General features: G+C 37.5%; 2 protein-coding genes across 2 annotated transcripts in view; one reads left to right on the forward strand and one right to left on the reverse strand.

Moving 5' to 3' along the window:
• LOC115213385 (zinc finger protein 239-like) overlaps positions 1-841 on the reverse strand; it is an 8,244-nt gene extending 7,403 nt beyond the window's left edge. The window contains exon 1 of the mRNA XM_029782332.2: positions 763-841. The gene's annotated coding sequence lies outside the window, so the exon portion shown is untranslated. The remainder of the gene's footprint in view (positions 1-762) is intronic.
• A 6,715-nt stretch (positions 842-7,556) lies between these two features.
• LOC115213498 (zinc finger protein 845-like) lies at positions 7,557-15,646 on the forward strand. Its single transcript, XM_029782505.2, has 2 exons — positions 7,557-7,900; positions 13,045-15,646. Exon 2 carries the CDS (start codon positions 13,334-13,336, stop codon positions 14,945-14,947), a length of 1,614 nt encoding a protein of 537 aa, XP_029638365.1. The 5' UTR covers positions 7,557-7,900; positions 13,045-13,333; the 3' UTR covers positions 14,948-15,646.
• The last annotated feature ends 763 nt before the right edge of the window (positions 15,647-16,409 follow it).

A 16,409-nucleotide genomic window follows, 5' to 3' on the forward strand; every position in this document is an offset into this window, starting at 1 on the left:
AAGTTTTGTATATTCGGAATCTACATACTATAACAAGTATTCGTAGAAAATTTAATTAAAGTTATGATCATCCTAAGTCGGGGGGCAGGAATCTGTAGTTATGCCGGTTCTCCGTTCGTTTTAGTCGTTAATCACAACGCTTTACTCTCATTTTACAAATAAATTTCCGCTATATCACATGTAACAGCCGATAATAGGTTTTCAGAAACAACAAATCAACATTTCAGTTTGGAAGTTATAGGCGCAGGAGTGGCTGTGGTAAGTAGCTTGCCAACCAACCACATGGCTCCGGGTTCAGTCCCACTGCGTGGCATCTTGGGCAAGTGTCTTCTGCTATAGCCCGGGGCCGACCAATGCCTTGTGAGTGGACTGAAAGAAGCCTGTCGTATATATGTATGTATATATATATATGTGTGTATGTGTTTGTCCCCCTAGCATTGCTTGACAACCGATGCTGGTGTGTTTACGTCCCTGTCATCTAGCGGTTCGGCAAAAGATATCGATAGAATAAGTACTGGGCTTACAAAGAATAAGTCCCGGGGTCGATTTGCTCGACTAAAGGCGTTGCTCCAGCATGGCCGCAGTCAAACGACTGAAACCAATAAAAGGGTAAAAGAGAGCAAGAGTATTTAAGACGACGAAATATATTTTCTAATATTTTTTGCTTTCGCTTCGAAATAATTACTGCGACGTCGAAAAGTTCAGATAACTCTCTTATTTACATTGTTATTAGTAGTATTATTATCATCATTGTCAACTTACCGTATTAAGACAAAAACTGTGGATCACAGATCGATAACCATTGAGTTATCAATCCAGAACTCCTCAAACCGGAAGCCAGTAGGTGTATGACGTAATCAGGAGAGAATGCGCTCTAACTCCCGACGGCTTCAGCGAATCGTTGTAGAAGTTATTTCCCTTTAATGTCATGGTATTTCTTCAATTTTTCTAATAGATGGCTCTCAACGCCCGCAACGGACGTTGTGAGTGTTTATTGAGCGAAAACACCTAAAAGCTCCACGAGGCTCCGGCAGGGGTTGGTGGTGATCCCTGCTGTACTCTTTCACCACAACTTTCTCTCACTCTTACTTCCTGTTTCTGTTGTACCTGTATTTCAAGGGGCCGGCCTTGTCACGCTGAATATCCCCGTGAACTACGTTAAGGGTACACGTGTCTGTGGAGTACTCAGCCACTTACACGTTAATTTCACGAGCAGGCTGTTCCGTTGATTCGGATCAACCGGAACCCTCATCGTCGTAACCGACTGAGTGCTTCCATCCATCCAGATGGCTCTACTGAGCAGTTGGATTCGTTCCAGGATTTCCCTTGGGAGATACACTATAACTGAGAAGACCCGGCAAATAAAGTGAGATCACAGCTGTAGCCTAGGACAGTGTCGCATAACCATCCCACTCAAAAAATACATTTAGATCATAGGGCAACATGCTGTACTTGAGGACACTGATTGAGTCAAGTACATCAACATCGACTTGCGCGTATGCAAATGAATAGATTCGCGCATGCGCGATTAAAACGCAAAGTAAATAATTTTTTAAACTAAGTAAATAAAGTCAGGCTACATCCGAAAAAATATATATTAGGATCTTTTCCTTTTGAACGGCAGTTTTCAACACAATTTCTAGTAAGCTAAACACTTTTAAACTTCGTATCCTGGTAGAATGTGTTTATAAAACACCACTTTTTCATGGCTTTATTGAGAAAATTCTATATGTTGTAACATATTTCGACTTTAATTTCGAGCATTTCGGCAATTTTAACCAATCGCTGACCTCCATTTGGGGTGAAAACATTCCGTGCTGTATGAATATGTCCCTCGTTTAAGAAACAGATTAGGTTTATTTACATTTGCGAAGAAAAAAAGATACCCTTCCCCCACCCTAAAATAGATAGAAATGCAATAGATCGAAATTAGGGTTATAATTATGGGTGACAATTTCATACGACACCGCTACGGAGAATGGGATTTTTTTCTAGCGGTGTCAAATAAAATTGTCACCCATAATTATAACCCTAGTATCGATCTATTACATTTCAATCTATTTTAGGGTTAGAGGTGGGGGGAGGGTATCTTTTTTTCTTCGCAAATGTAAATAAATCCAATCTGTTTCTTAAACGAGGGACATATTCATACAGCACGGAATGTTGTTTACGTCAATGGAGGTCAGCGATTGGTTAAAATTGCCGAAATATGGGATCTTTTCGGTTTGAACGGCAGTTTTTAACATAATTTCTAGGTAACTAAAAAAATTTTAAACTTCGTATACTGGTAGAATGTGTTTATAAAACATCATTTTTTCTTGGCTTTATCGAGAAAAATCTATAGTTTGTAAGATATTTGTTACTTTTTTTCTTCAATTTCAACCAATCACTGACGTCTATTGAGGTAAAAAAAACATTCTGTGCAGTATGAATATGTCCCTCGTTTAAGAAACAGATTGGGTTTATTTACATTTGTGAAGAAAAAAAGATACCCTTCCCCCCACCCCTAACTCTAACCCTAAATCTAAAACAGATTGAAATGCAATAGATCGATACTAGGGTCATAATTAAGGGTGACAATTTCATATGACACCGCTAGAAAAAACTGCCGTTCAAACCGAAAAGATCCATATAATATTTTTCGAACTAAGTAAATAATTTTTTAAACTAAGTAAATAAATAATTTTTTATAAACAAACTAAGTTTTTTTTTAAAAAAGCGTATATGATTTTTTTACACAAATTAAATATTTTTCGAACAAAGTAAATAAAAAGCAAAGAAAAAATTGAATATCTCACGAAAATAAATACAACAGAGGTAGAATGCCACAGGAGAGGTGGGCTTTGGGAGAATGGAATCGAGAAGACAAGAAAGGGTTTCTAGTCTTCGTACCTGACCGTTCCTCTGAAACTCTTTTACCCCTTATCAAAAAATTCATAAAAACCAGGTACGACTTATATTCCGATTGTTGGGGTGCGTATAATGGTATTAATGAAATGGATGACACCAAAATACACCCATTTCAAAGTGAACCATTCGGAAAATTTCGTAGATCCCAAAACAAATGTACACACCAATTCTGTGGAATGTTATAGGAAGAATGCAAAAAGACGTTTCAAGACTATGATGGGGGTACACACGAACATGGTGGAATCGTACCTGGATGAATTTCTTTTGGAGAGAATACGGAAAAAGTGGGAAGGAATGTTTTGAAAACATTCTGAAACACCTTTTAGAATGGTTCACATTCAAGTAAATCAAATGAACTTCAACATTTTATTTTATTGTTTGGTGGCATTTTCGAACGAATTGCAAGAACAATTTTTTATTTGCTATTTAGTTACTTTGTTCGAAAAATATTATTTAATTTGTGTAAAAAAAATTACAGACATTTAAAAAAAAAAACTTTGTTTATAAAAAAATATTTATTATTGTGCCTTAGATAACTAAGGCACAAAAACTAAAGTAATTTAGTCATTCTAAACTTCTTTGTTACTTAAATTGTGGGAGATTTGTCTTCTCATCTGGAGATAAAAACTTTGATCAGAATTAAGGATTATATTTTATTTCCGAATTTAATACAAACATACGGATCCGTGGAATAAGCTGCCAGATGAGATGGTGAAGATGCCGACGACCGCTCGGTTCAAAGTCTCCCTTGACCTCAAGTGGCCTGAACTCTTTACATGAACACCACCCTGTACATAACTCCATGTCCCCCTACATGGCCTTGCTGTTTGCTTTTTGAGCCAAAAAATTAACTGATACAAATGTTAATTTGTATCAGTTGCTAGAACCACCTTTTATATAAATGTTTGGTGGTAGATATAGGCAAATGAATGGCTAATGGAGGAAATTATTCTATCTGACTGGATAAATTATCCATGTTAACCATGACTGCCCATACACAAGTATACGCAAAAAGGTTTACATTTGTTTAATTAGATAAAAATATATTAATAGTGTCTTCTAGTCCAACTTGGGCAACGCTCCACTTTAACGTAGCAAGGTACATAACTCAGGCTGTCTCAGTGTTTGCCTGACCAATTTCCATTTTCACTTCACTGCTTTTGTCGTAAATGTTTTGTTTCATGTATCAACATGTGTCAGCATAATGATTTATTTTAATGATAAATTCTGTATATATATACTTTCTCACACTACAATTAAGATATATTTATTTTAAATCGTTCATCTTTCTCCCCCCCCCCACAACAAAAATTAGTTTGGAAGCGGAAAACTTTTGTTTTTCTTTTTTTTCTTAAAACGAGGACATAAAGCTGGAGAAAGAGAGAGTTCTAAAATCAGAGCATTCAAAGCTAACTGAATTCTTACCACGTGGTCTTGTAGATTTTATTTTCACTTTTCAATTCCAGTTGAACTGTGAGATATTAAAGAAATTAATTACGTCTGTTAAAAAAAAATTTATTTAAGTTTAAAATATATTATTAAATATGTTGTATGATATAGAAAGTATCGTCAAAGACTTCGATACCGTATATTCCTTCCTGAAGGAAAAGAAAACTTTGAATGACGTTTCTCCGCATTGTGTGCAATGCCAGAGAGAAATGACTCTTATAAAACACAAAGAAGAAAAAATATTTCGGTGCCCAACACACAAAGGTGAAAAGTATCTATTAAGAAGAAATCCTACCTAGAAAACAGTAAAATGAAATTACATGTAATATATTCATGGAGTAACAACATACCAATATCATCAACAATAGAATTGACTGGATTGGCCAAATCTACTGTTATTCAGTGGTTTCAATACATGCGTGATATATGTAGTCACAATCTTGTCAATAACCCGTACCAAATTAGTGCCGTTCAAAAGGAAAAGATCCGTAGATTCTACATACACACAAAGCAGATAAGAACAAATATGCAAGGCTTTTTGCTGGCATAATTTCGTTATATCTATGTTCCACAACACATAAAAACAACACACAGGCACACATTCAAGAACAAGCACGCACAGAGAGAGAGAGAGAGAAAGCAATAACGAGTGAATGAGAATAACGAAGAAGAGTTAAAAAAGCGTTAAAATAATCAAAAATGAATTAAAATTAAACCCTAAAGAAATTTGTAGGGAAAATTTTTTTCGAGCGGTTGGAGAGAGGACTTTCGAGGAGAAAAAAAATTCATTATTTTTTTTTACTTGAGTGTAATGGAAAAAAAGTTTGGAAAAAATTTTGATTCATTTATTTTGAGTAATAGAAAAAAGTTTTTAAAATAAGATCCCATGTATCATGGTGAGAGAAACAAATTCATAAATACGGTGTTGGATATGGTTTCACTAAGGGTAATTTAGCTGTTGTTTTTAGCATATCTCCACCGTTGGAATGTTTTACAGTATAAAAAAAAATGCGCCGTTAAGGAGTTATTGGTGACCGACATCAGGAACAGGTATACAGTCTTCCGGGTCATCAGAAACTTTGTATAATCTTGCAGCCTCCAAAAGAAAATTATGAAGTGAGTGGGTTGGCGGTGAGACGGCTCTCAGGAAAAGCATCCGAGCGGTGTACTGCTTCAGATTGGCAAGCCTCATTCCGGGTCGAATAATGCACTTCTTGAGGCTTTTCCATAACTGCTCAATATTGTGCGTGTCATTTGATGTGTTAAGGGGATCACTGTGGTTAATCTGATAGTGCGTATAGCCCAGGTTGTCTAGGTTACTGTAGGTACGCCGACAGTCGCTATAGATTATTGATCCCTGTCTGATATAGCGGGTTATGAGTTGAATGAGAGTCTTAACATCCCGTTTGTCGCCCTCGTCACAGTCAGTTGACAGTGGAACCACAAATGCTTTTTTGGTCAACCGTTCCAGTCCGCCAAAAAGCCAAACCGTTTTCACAATCCTGCCGCGTTGGTATTTCCGACGGACCAGAACCGTTTCGTCAACCTCAACTTCAAGTCCCGGTCCTCCTATCACATTTTGTTGGTTTTCTGCCCAATACTGGCAGACCTCTGCACACAGAGATAACCAATCTCTGGAGGTTTTACGGGTGAGTTCAAGGTTTTCCATTACCGATTTGATTGACCAGGATGGTTGGAGGAAGTGGTTCACAAAAGCCAAAAACTGCGAAGGCGGTAGACGGAGCTGTTCCAGAAAAGTGTTCTTAAATGTAGATATGGAGTATCCGCATTCTCTTTTAGTCTGCCGACGTCGTCGCACCATCTTACGGCAGCGCCACAAGTTTGTCCCATTGCGCAAAGTACATGGGGTATTGCAGGTCGGACAATTCCGAGCAAGTGGCAGGACGCCGTGTTCAGTTAAAAACGCAATAGATGCTTCGTCATTCTTGTAGAAACTCCAAATACCGCCATTTAGAGCGACTTCGCAAGAGTCGCAACGAGCCATGCTTTAGGAGTAAGTCTTCGAAAATGAACACGTGTGGCCCCGGTGCTCCGCGCTAGCTAGTCATGACTAGTCGATCCTTACTTTGTGTTTTTGTTTTATTTACTTTGTTTAAAAAAATGATTTACTGTTTTATTTACTTTCTTTAAAAAAAATTATTTACTTTGTGTAAAAAAAATTATTTATTTTGTGTTTTATTTACTTTGCTAGGTAGTTGTTGTAGGATCGACTACTTACGACTAGCTAGCTATCTCAAACTAACTCAAGGGTGTAAATGTTTTTTTTTTTTGTTGGAAGTTATGAGGCAACAAAGTCGTGGGGTACTCATCTGCAGTTTTGCCACATCTTTTTTCCATTACTCAAATATGTTTTATTTGGAGAAAATATTAAACACACAGAAGGTATCAAAAGGTCGTGAGATGTACTAAAAACTACAGCTAAATCGCCCTTAACTTTCTTCCCATAGTAAAACCATATTCAACACCGTATTTAAGAATTTGTTTCTCTCACCTTAATTCATGGGATCTTTTTTAAAACGTTTAGCTACTGCTCAAATCAAAAATGATTAATCTTAAAATGTTTTTCAAAACTTTTCCGATGCACTGTTTTTTTCAAAACTTTTCCCCATGCATTGTTCTTTTCCTGACGCTTGTGCATTACCCTATGTACTATACATACACTTTAGATGAGCTGTGCACCTGAGCACTGTACACAATGTTTTATTATTATTATAACACTCAAACTAAAATATAATTTCTTTCTCTTTGAAAGTCCTTCCCACCCACTCGGAAAGATTTTTCCCCACAAATTTCTTTATAATCGTAATCTATGCGATTTTAAAGGTATTTATGTAAAATTTCATCGAAAGATATCCATTTTTCTAAAAATTATGAGAGAAAAAGTCGGATCGTGTGAATTTCCCGAAAGTCCTCTACCCACACCTCCGTTCGTTGGCGCAAATTTTTGTTTTCCTATTACTTTAATACACGCTGTTCTATACCTATTACACTTTTTTTTCTTTTGTGGCCCAATTTAAAGTAATAACCGTAATCACTTTCACTCGGTTTATTTATTAAAATATTCCGTATTATAAATTCCTTCTCCAAAAAAGTTTTGTTAATCATTAATTAATATTCGAAATAAGTTAATCTATTCAAGCGAGACGAGTAAATAGTTAACTAAAAAACACAGCTTGGTATCTTAGATATACTGAAACGAAATAAAAGAAAATATTATCGAAAATGCTCCTAAATTAGCAGAATGTGAAAATCTGAATTAACGCTATATAATTATTGTTGGCATTAGCAGAAAGCAATAGTAGAGAGGATATTAATATATGAAACATGTTTGACAATGTTTCTCAACTTAGGATTAGTTTTGTCTCTACATCCGGTCAGCCATATTTCGCTGTTTCTTTGTTGTATTTGTTGATTTAAATGAGTCTATAGCGATTACTATGCCTTTTGTATATTTAGAGAGGGCATGTACAAAAGAAGACTGTATTTGTGGGATTGAAGAGAAAGTAAACAATATGAAGAGGTAAGATAGCTTTCGTTTGACATGGAAGTTTATACTGTAAGTTAATGTTGGTAGTTTTCATCTGTTAACAATTATTTCGGTCATCCTTGTGTATTGAATGGAGAAAATGAAAGATAATATTTACTGTTGAGCTAGTTGTTGTGTCATCCCTGTCGACCCACAGATCAAATTGATCCAGCAAACTTATGATCAAATATGTTCCATCCGTGCCCACCCTGTCTTCTGTTGTAGGTCGACATTGTCGAATGATATTCTTTTTTATGAGATTGTAAAGAGTAATTTGTTGAAATTTTGGCTGTTGTTTCTAGTAGGTGAAGCTGCCAGTGTTTCGCTCAAACTTTTAAGATAGTGATGCACCTAAGCTTTTGCATGATAAAACACGTGTGTAATAGTTTAACATATGTTTTCCATAGGTTGCACGGTTTGATAGGACCCTGCGAACTGCAGGGTACATTGAGCCCCAGTGTCAGCTATGGTTGGATGCCAGCCACTTTGCAGGGTGTACGAGGTGCGTTTTTTTTTTAGTGTGTGTGCCACTGGCATAGTGAGGTCGCTAATAAGAGGAAAATGAAAAAAAATATGTCCCTTCCACTTAATGGAAGGGAAGTATTTGAGTTGGGGAGATGGCTTTGTCAGGTGTTGAAAGGCTGAAGTTTGATAAACAAGCGCAAATGTCTTGCTACAGAGATAATACTTAGCTACTTTGCATTATATAAGGGTAGAAGATAAGATGGTTGTGATAGGGTGCCAGAACAAACTCTCACGATACTAGAAGGTAAACATAAGAGAGGATACGGACAGTAGATAAGGAAGAAGGCTTGGGTAGTTTGGTAAGTGAGGAGACACTGATAGATGGTTAGAAATGGGGTAGAGTGAGTGAGTAAACAGAAGTGTATCCGTTGGTGTGTATTTGATTGAGAAAAACCAGTATAGAGAGGGGTTAAGATGAGAAAGATAGGAGTCTGTCAGAATATTGGGGAATGATATACAAGATGAAGGAGATGGTGGCTATTGTGAATGGGGCGTGATGGCACATGAGAGGGTGCTGAGAATGATGGCAGATATGTTAAGTTAAGTTAATTTTTTGGCTCAAAAAGCAAAAAGCAAGGCCATGTAGGGGGACATGGAGTTATGTACAGGGAGGGTGTTCAGGCCATTTCTGGTCAAGAGAGACTGAACCGAGCGGTCGTTGGTCAGAATATTGGGGAATGATATACAAGATGAAGGAGATGGTGGCTATTGTGAGTGGGGCGTGATGGCACATGAGAGGGTGCTGAGAATGATGGCAGATATGTTAAGTTAAGTTAATTTTTTGGCTCAAAAAGCAAAAAGCAAGGCCATGTAGGGGGACATGGAGTTATGTACAGGGAGGGTGTTCATGCAAAGAGTTCAGGCCATTTCTGGTCAAGAGAGACTTTGAACCGAGCAGTCGTTGGCATCTTCACCATCTCATCCGGCAGCTTATTCCACGGACCCGCAACCCGGATGGAGAAAGGCCCTCTCCTTCGATTGAGATGAAATCGTCGCAGATAGAGCTTTTCGGAGTGACCCCGCAGCCGACGCTCTGGAGCAGGAGTGAAGAACAGCTCTTTCGAGAGGTTACACTTTCTGCTTATGATGTTGTGAGCAAGAATGAAATCATCACGGCGTCATTGTTTTTCTAGAGAATAAAGGTTGAGCGTCTTCAGCCTTTCTTCATAAGACAAATGCTTGAGATGATAGGTGTTATGATGAAGTGTGGCAAAGGAGTGAGAGAAAACTGAAGGCATGAATGGGAAGGTGATTAGTGATATACACACAGGCACACACATATCATTATCCTCATTTAATGTCAGTTTTTTGTGCTCACATGGACTGACAGGTGCTGGTAGGCCAGAAGACAGTGCCAAGCTCTACTGTCTGGTTTGGTGCAGTTTCTACAGCTGGATGCCCTTCCTAACATGAACCACCTTACAGAATGTACTGAGTGTAGTTGCTTTTGACATGGCACCAGCTTCATGTGTGTGTATATAAGTAGATTTGTGGTAAGAATTTTGTTTTGTAACCAGATGGCTCTAGGTTCTGCCCACTGAGGAGAAGGCTACTGTAACCCTGGGCTGACCAAATCCTTTTGAGTAGATTTGGTACACAGAAATTGAAAAAAAGCTTGTCATATATGTGTGTGTGTCTTTGTTTTCGTTCCCCCACCACTGCTTGGCAACTGGTGTTGGCTTGTTTACATCCCTACAACGTAGCAGTTCAGCAAAAGATTCCAATAAAAGAAATACCAGGCTTTAAAAACAGTATGTACTGGGGCCAATTCACTTGCCTTTCACTCTGAAGGAGAGGCTCCTTGTTACTACAGAGGGAATAATTCTCTGAATTTCGCCCAGCCTAATCTTATTCTAGCAGCTATGCTTTCAGAACAACCTCTCCCACTACTAACATGATCACCTTAGTAACCGAAACTGTCTACTACTTCTAAGGATCTCCCCTGATATTTGGGGGAGTCTATTTCTCGTACATTCCTGATGTTTACCATACCTGTACATCTACCTCATATAAAGACTACTTTCTCTGTTAGTCTTCCACTGTTACTGCTGCACTTCTTATCTGTCCATGGCTTGCACTGGATACGCCTTATGGAGTGTCTCCTGACACCTTTTTTACATATTGAGCAGGGCCATTTCCCTGAAGGGATCTACTTATCAATATTTTGGTTTTTGCTAAATTAACTCTAAGGCCTCTTTGATTCTAGTCCATGCTTCCATACCTGAAATTTCTTCTCTAATTGTGGTAGTGATTCAGCAATAGGAGCAAGGTCATCAGCATAGAGGAGCAGCAGGTCTTAAATTCCTCAATTATATCTTGGAGGACCATCATAAATAATAGGGGGCTAAGAACCGAACTCAAGTGGACTCCTACTTGTACACTTGCTATACTTATTGATGACTCTCACCTTAACTAACAGCATCCTTGTACATGGTTTTGTCTTCTCTCACTAACCATTCATCTATCCCTAGCTTCCATATTGCCCACCAGATAAGGGAGAAGGGGATCCTGTCAAAGATTTTCTCCATGTCAACAAAAGCCAGATACAGAGGTTTATTTTTGGCCAAGTACTTCTCTTGCAGTAGCCTCAGCACGAAGATAGCATCAGTGGTGCTTCTCCCTGGCGTAAATCCAAACTGCATCTCATCTATGCTAACTCTATAATTAATTGAGCTATGTCCCTTTCTCCATTTTCCATCACCTGGTGCAACCATTTAATGCCTCTAATTATTTTTTTGTCTAGGGCATTATTTTTGCTTTTGTAGCAGTTGACTATTATGCTGCTACACCAGTCATTGGGTATGACTCCCTTGTGGACAACTTGATTAACTATATGGGTGACCAGGTTATATGCCGCTTGCCAGATATTTTAAGCATCCCAGTGTTGATTCCTGATGGGCTGGAGGCTTTCCTTGTCTTCATATGCTTAATTGCTTTATCTACTAAGGTACTGTCGATTTGAATAGCCAGCCCCTCTGTTGGGTCCACATTAGGAAGGCTCTCCTTCTCCCTTGCATTCTCTACATTCAGCAGCCTTTCATAGTAGCACTTCCTAGCCTCCTTCTTTGCAGAATCACTAACTGACACGCATGCATGCATATATACACATTATGTACAGGGTGTTTTGGCTAAATTCGACTGTTTGCATAAAAGGTAAAGAAAACACTAAATCCTATCCTAAAATAAAAGTATTTAAGAAATATTAAAAAATATCAACTCAATCATGACCGGGAGATAACATTTTACTCAAAGTAGCCATCCTCAGCTTCCACCACTGCCTCATGATGGCTCTGGAACCTAGTGCATGCATTCCTCTGTCTCTGAGATAATCTTTGATTACCTTGATTTTAGCTACCAGCTCAGCCTTGGTGTTTCAGGCAGAGCAGTTAGTGTTTTTATGAACCATGCTCCATCGATAGTAATCCCTAGCATTATAATCAGGGGAATTGGTGAAATTATTGAAATTCTCTGTCAACCACTTCAGACTCTTTCTGAAAGCATGCCGTGGAGCCAAATCCTATAGCCACACATATGGCCTTCTCCAGCCAGATTTTGATCACAGTCTCCATCAACTTCATATAGCTGTCTGAATTAAGCCTAAGGCCCTGTTCAAAGATGTGGGGTATTATGATGTCACCCTCACTGGAGACACACCCAAGAACCATCACAGTTTTGGGGAAACTTGGCTTTCATATGTGTGACATCACTTGAATTGTAAGCAAGGTACCTGTTCTGGATGTTTTGCAACTGGTCCTGGTTGAAGTTTTTTTCATCTGAGAAGAACCAGATCATCCCCAGCTCAGCAGGATGCCACAGCTTATTCAAGAGTTTCTTGGCATTGGTTATCAGAATTTGCCCCTTGCACCCCTTATATGTGTGGCAGCAAAGATCCTTATTCAGTACCAACTTCATGGTGGCTATTCCAACACCCATCTCTCTCGCTAAAGCCTGGATTCCTTTGTTCAGATCTTCCATTACCTTGTCCTGCTGTTGTATGAATTCCAATGTTTTGACACAGTCAGAATGCCTGCTATGTCCTATTCTGCTGGCCATGGCTTTGTAGTCTCCATTGCAGTTGTTCGTGTCATATCTGCAGTCTTTACAGTGCTCACAGAGCATTGAGCATCAGTCATCATGTTGACAGTGTGAATCATCAGGATACGAGTATCCCTTTTCCGATATTCAGATAGCTCCCAACCTTTCATCTCAGCTAACTTTTTTCTCAACCACAACTTTAGTTTCAAGCTGTTCTTGAAAAAAGAAACACAAAAAATTGCCAAATTTAGCTTGAACACCCTGTAATGTGTCTTTTTTATGCCACTATATTTAAAAGTAAGGCATAATAAATTATATTTAAATTGAATATCTAAAACAGATATATCTATCCAAAACTTCTGTTTCACTAATTCGTTAATAGAACTGGCATTGTTCTTTTATAGTCTTTTAACTGCCAAGTCAGTATTTTAAAATTTCTTCCTAAGTGAAATGTACTTTTTAAGTGAGCATTGCAAATCTAATACATCATCATACCTCACAGATACATAAATATAATGCCACTTTCAATGTTGCATCATATGAAGTTACATGCTAATAATGGTTTTCTTTAATTTCAGAACATTTGTGTCAGACTGTGGAACTCTACCTGATAATGCCATCATTCAGTTGTGTTTGCTGAAATAACCAGTGTGTGGTGTTTATTAAAGTTGTCTGAGGATAGTGCGATGTAAGACAAACATATCTACTGTGGACAGTTATAATATATCTGATATTAGCGTGAAGTTAATGTTACATCAATGCAAATTAATTAATGGAAATGAACAGTTGACCAGTGAAACATTTTTTTGAATGTTCTACATCACCTGAATAGAGACATCATTGTTATAAAGTTCTATTAATCTGACAATGTTTGAACCGGAAGAGAAACCATATAGATGTGATGTTTGCGGGGAGCTGTTTGCTATAAAGAGTAACTTTGATGCTCATAAGTGCGCTCAAAAAGGTAAAAAAGTGTACCATTGTGAATACTGTGGGAAGGTCTTTTATCGAAAGTGTACATTAACAGATCACACACGTATTCATACAGGAGAAAAACCCTATGGCTGTGAAATCTGTGGAAAGACATTTTCTTTTAGTAGTAATTTGTCACGTCATATACGCATTCACACAGGGGAAAAACCACACAACTGTGATATCTGCGGAAAGGCATTTTCTTGTAACAGTGCGTTATCATATCACAAACGCATTCACACGGGAGAACTACCACACCACTGCCAAATCTGTGGAAAAGGATTTTCTTTTGTTAGTAAATTAGCTATTCATGTGCGTATTCACACTGGGGAAAAACCTTATAATTGTGAAATTTGTGGTAAAGCTTTTTCTTGTAATAACAAATTAACATATCACAAACGTATTCACACAGGGGAAAAACCCTACCACTGTGGAATTTGTGGAAAAACATTTGTTTTTAATAATCATTTAGCTTATCATAAACGAACTCACACTGGGGAAAAACCATACCAATGCAAAATTTGTGGAAAGGCGTTTTCGTGTGGAAGTTATTTAAAAGATCATAAACGTATACATACGGGAGAAAAACCATACGATTGTGACATTTGTGGAAAAGCATTTTCAAGTAGTACCCAGTTATCTAGTCATAAGCATAGGCACAGTGGAAGAACACCGTATCACTGTGGATTTTGTGGGAAAACATTTTCTCTGCAGAGCCAATTATCACTTCATAAAATTATCCACACAGGGAGTGAACCATATTCATGCGAAATTTGTGGAAAAACATTTTCTTTGAAGAGTAGATTGACTTTCCATAAAGTTGTTCATACAGTAGAAAGGCAAGGTGATAGTGAAATTTGTGGAAAAGAGTTTTTACAAAAGGTTCAGTTGAAAGATCAGGGGCTTAATCGCATTGAAAAAATTTACCGTTGTGAAATATGTGAAAAAGTATTTTCTCACAGCAGTAACTTAGCGGCCCACAGACGTCTTCATACAGGAGAAAATCTTTACCATTGTGAAATATGTGGGAAAAAATTTTCCTGTAACAGTAAATTAACAGATCATAAATGGAGTCACACAGGGGAGAAGCCATACCATTGTGAAGTATGTGAGAAATCATTTTCTCGAAAGTCAAATCTATCTCGTCATAAACGCACTCATACTGGTGAAAAGCCATATCAGTGTGAGTTTTGTGAAAAAGCATTTCATAGAAAATGTCACTTATCGGAACATACGCGTATTCACACAGGAGAAAAACCATACCAATGTGAAATTTGTGACAAAACGTTTTATAGAAAGGATCACTTAGCAGAGCATACACGTATTCACACAGGAGAAAAGCCATACCAATGTGAAATTTGTGACAAAGCTTTTTCTAGTAGTAGCCACTTATCATACCATATACGTATTCACACTGGCGAAAAACCGTACCAGTGTGAAATTTGCGGTGAAGCATTTTCTAGGAATAGAAATTTAATACGTCATAAACAAATTCATACAAGAAAATAATCAAATCACCAAATTTGTGAAAGTGCCTTCCATTTAAATATAGATGAAATGTGCAAAGATATAACACTAAAATTTGTGATATATTTTCTCAAAATTGTTCCTTATTTTTTTAATAAATTTATTAAGGAAAGAACACTTACTGTGATGTTTATAGAAAAAAAGCCTGCTTGGTTACTGATGTACTTAATAACACATATTACCTTGCATTTGTTCCACTTAACCATTATTCAAATGTCAATTTGATAACAAATATAGCTTATCATATACTGTTGCGTGTATATTACATAATATGGTGACAGCAGTAGTGCTTAATTATAAATCTTTTTATATTTATATTTCAGTGCCTCATATTTGATTATTTAGCTCCTGATCATTTTAATTTTCTCCCCACCCACTTTATCCTACCAAATGTAACTAGCCAAGCAAATCCCTCTTCAAGAACCCCCCCCCCCCTGGCTTGGGGTTTTGTAAACTGTATTGCAACCTCAATAGTACAGGTGGCACAAAAGAAGCTCCTGGTCCTCACTGTAAAGTGGTTGGCATTAGGAAGGGAATCCAACTATAAAAACCATACCAAAGCAGACATTGCCTCTTGATGCCGTCCTTGGACACATCAAAGCCTATCAAATTGTCCAACCCATGCCAGCATGGAAAATGGATGTTAAATGATGAAGAATAAATACTACTTTTTGACTGAATGTTATAATTTCTCTTATTTAACTCATTGTTTTTTGTTAATATAAGTTTTTCTCAAAAATGCTAAGAGTAAAACATGTTTTATATGACACATTCTACCAGTGTCCGAAGTTTGAAAGCGTTTAGTTACAAAAAATTATTTTTTAAATCTGTCGGTCAAAAGGTAAAGATCCAAAAAATCTCCTTCAAAAGAGTCTTAAACAGGAAGAGACACATTAAATAACATAGCCCAGGATATGTTACCTGAATAAAAAAATGAATAACCAGGATGGTCACAGCTGCAATGCTTTTGATCATAGGTTTGCTCAGTTAAGGCTGACTGGGAGCTAAACAAAATTACCTATTAGTTGTGTGATCTTTCTTTGAATATGGTCTAAGATGTCTGTGTGAAGCATCAGCCCTATTCCACATGTAGAAGCAGTATTGCATTGTGGGTATTTCCTGTGTCTTGTGAAGGCTTAGCAGTTGGGTGATAAAGTATTTTCTGATTTTCAAGAGTAAGACCAGCTTTTGTCAAGATAGTGCTTCTTACATTGAGGATGTGCTTTCAAATGGAAGGATTCTTAACTCTTTAACTTGCTTTACTTACTCATAGTGTTGCACTGCCTTCTAGGTTATAATCGATTATATTAACCCCAGAAGCATAGAAGTGGATTTGAAGCAAAGCACTCATGCTCACAAGCCATATTGCCTTAAAAAATCAAATTCCTGATCTTGTAGTATGACTTGACTTGACAAAATGTATTCCTAATTGTTGAGTTGATGG

Source organism: Octopus sinensis, linkage group LG6 (assembly GCF_006345805.1).
Source record: "Octopus sinensis linkage group LG6, ASM634580v1, whole genome shotgun sequence".
In the NCBI taxonomy this organism is placed as follows: Eukaryota; Metazoa; Mollusca; class Cephalopoda; order Octopoda; family Octopodidae; genus Octopus; species Octopus sinensis.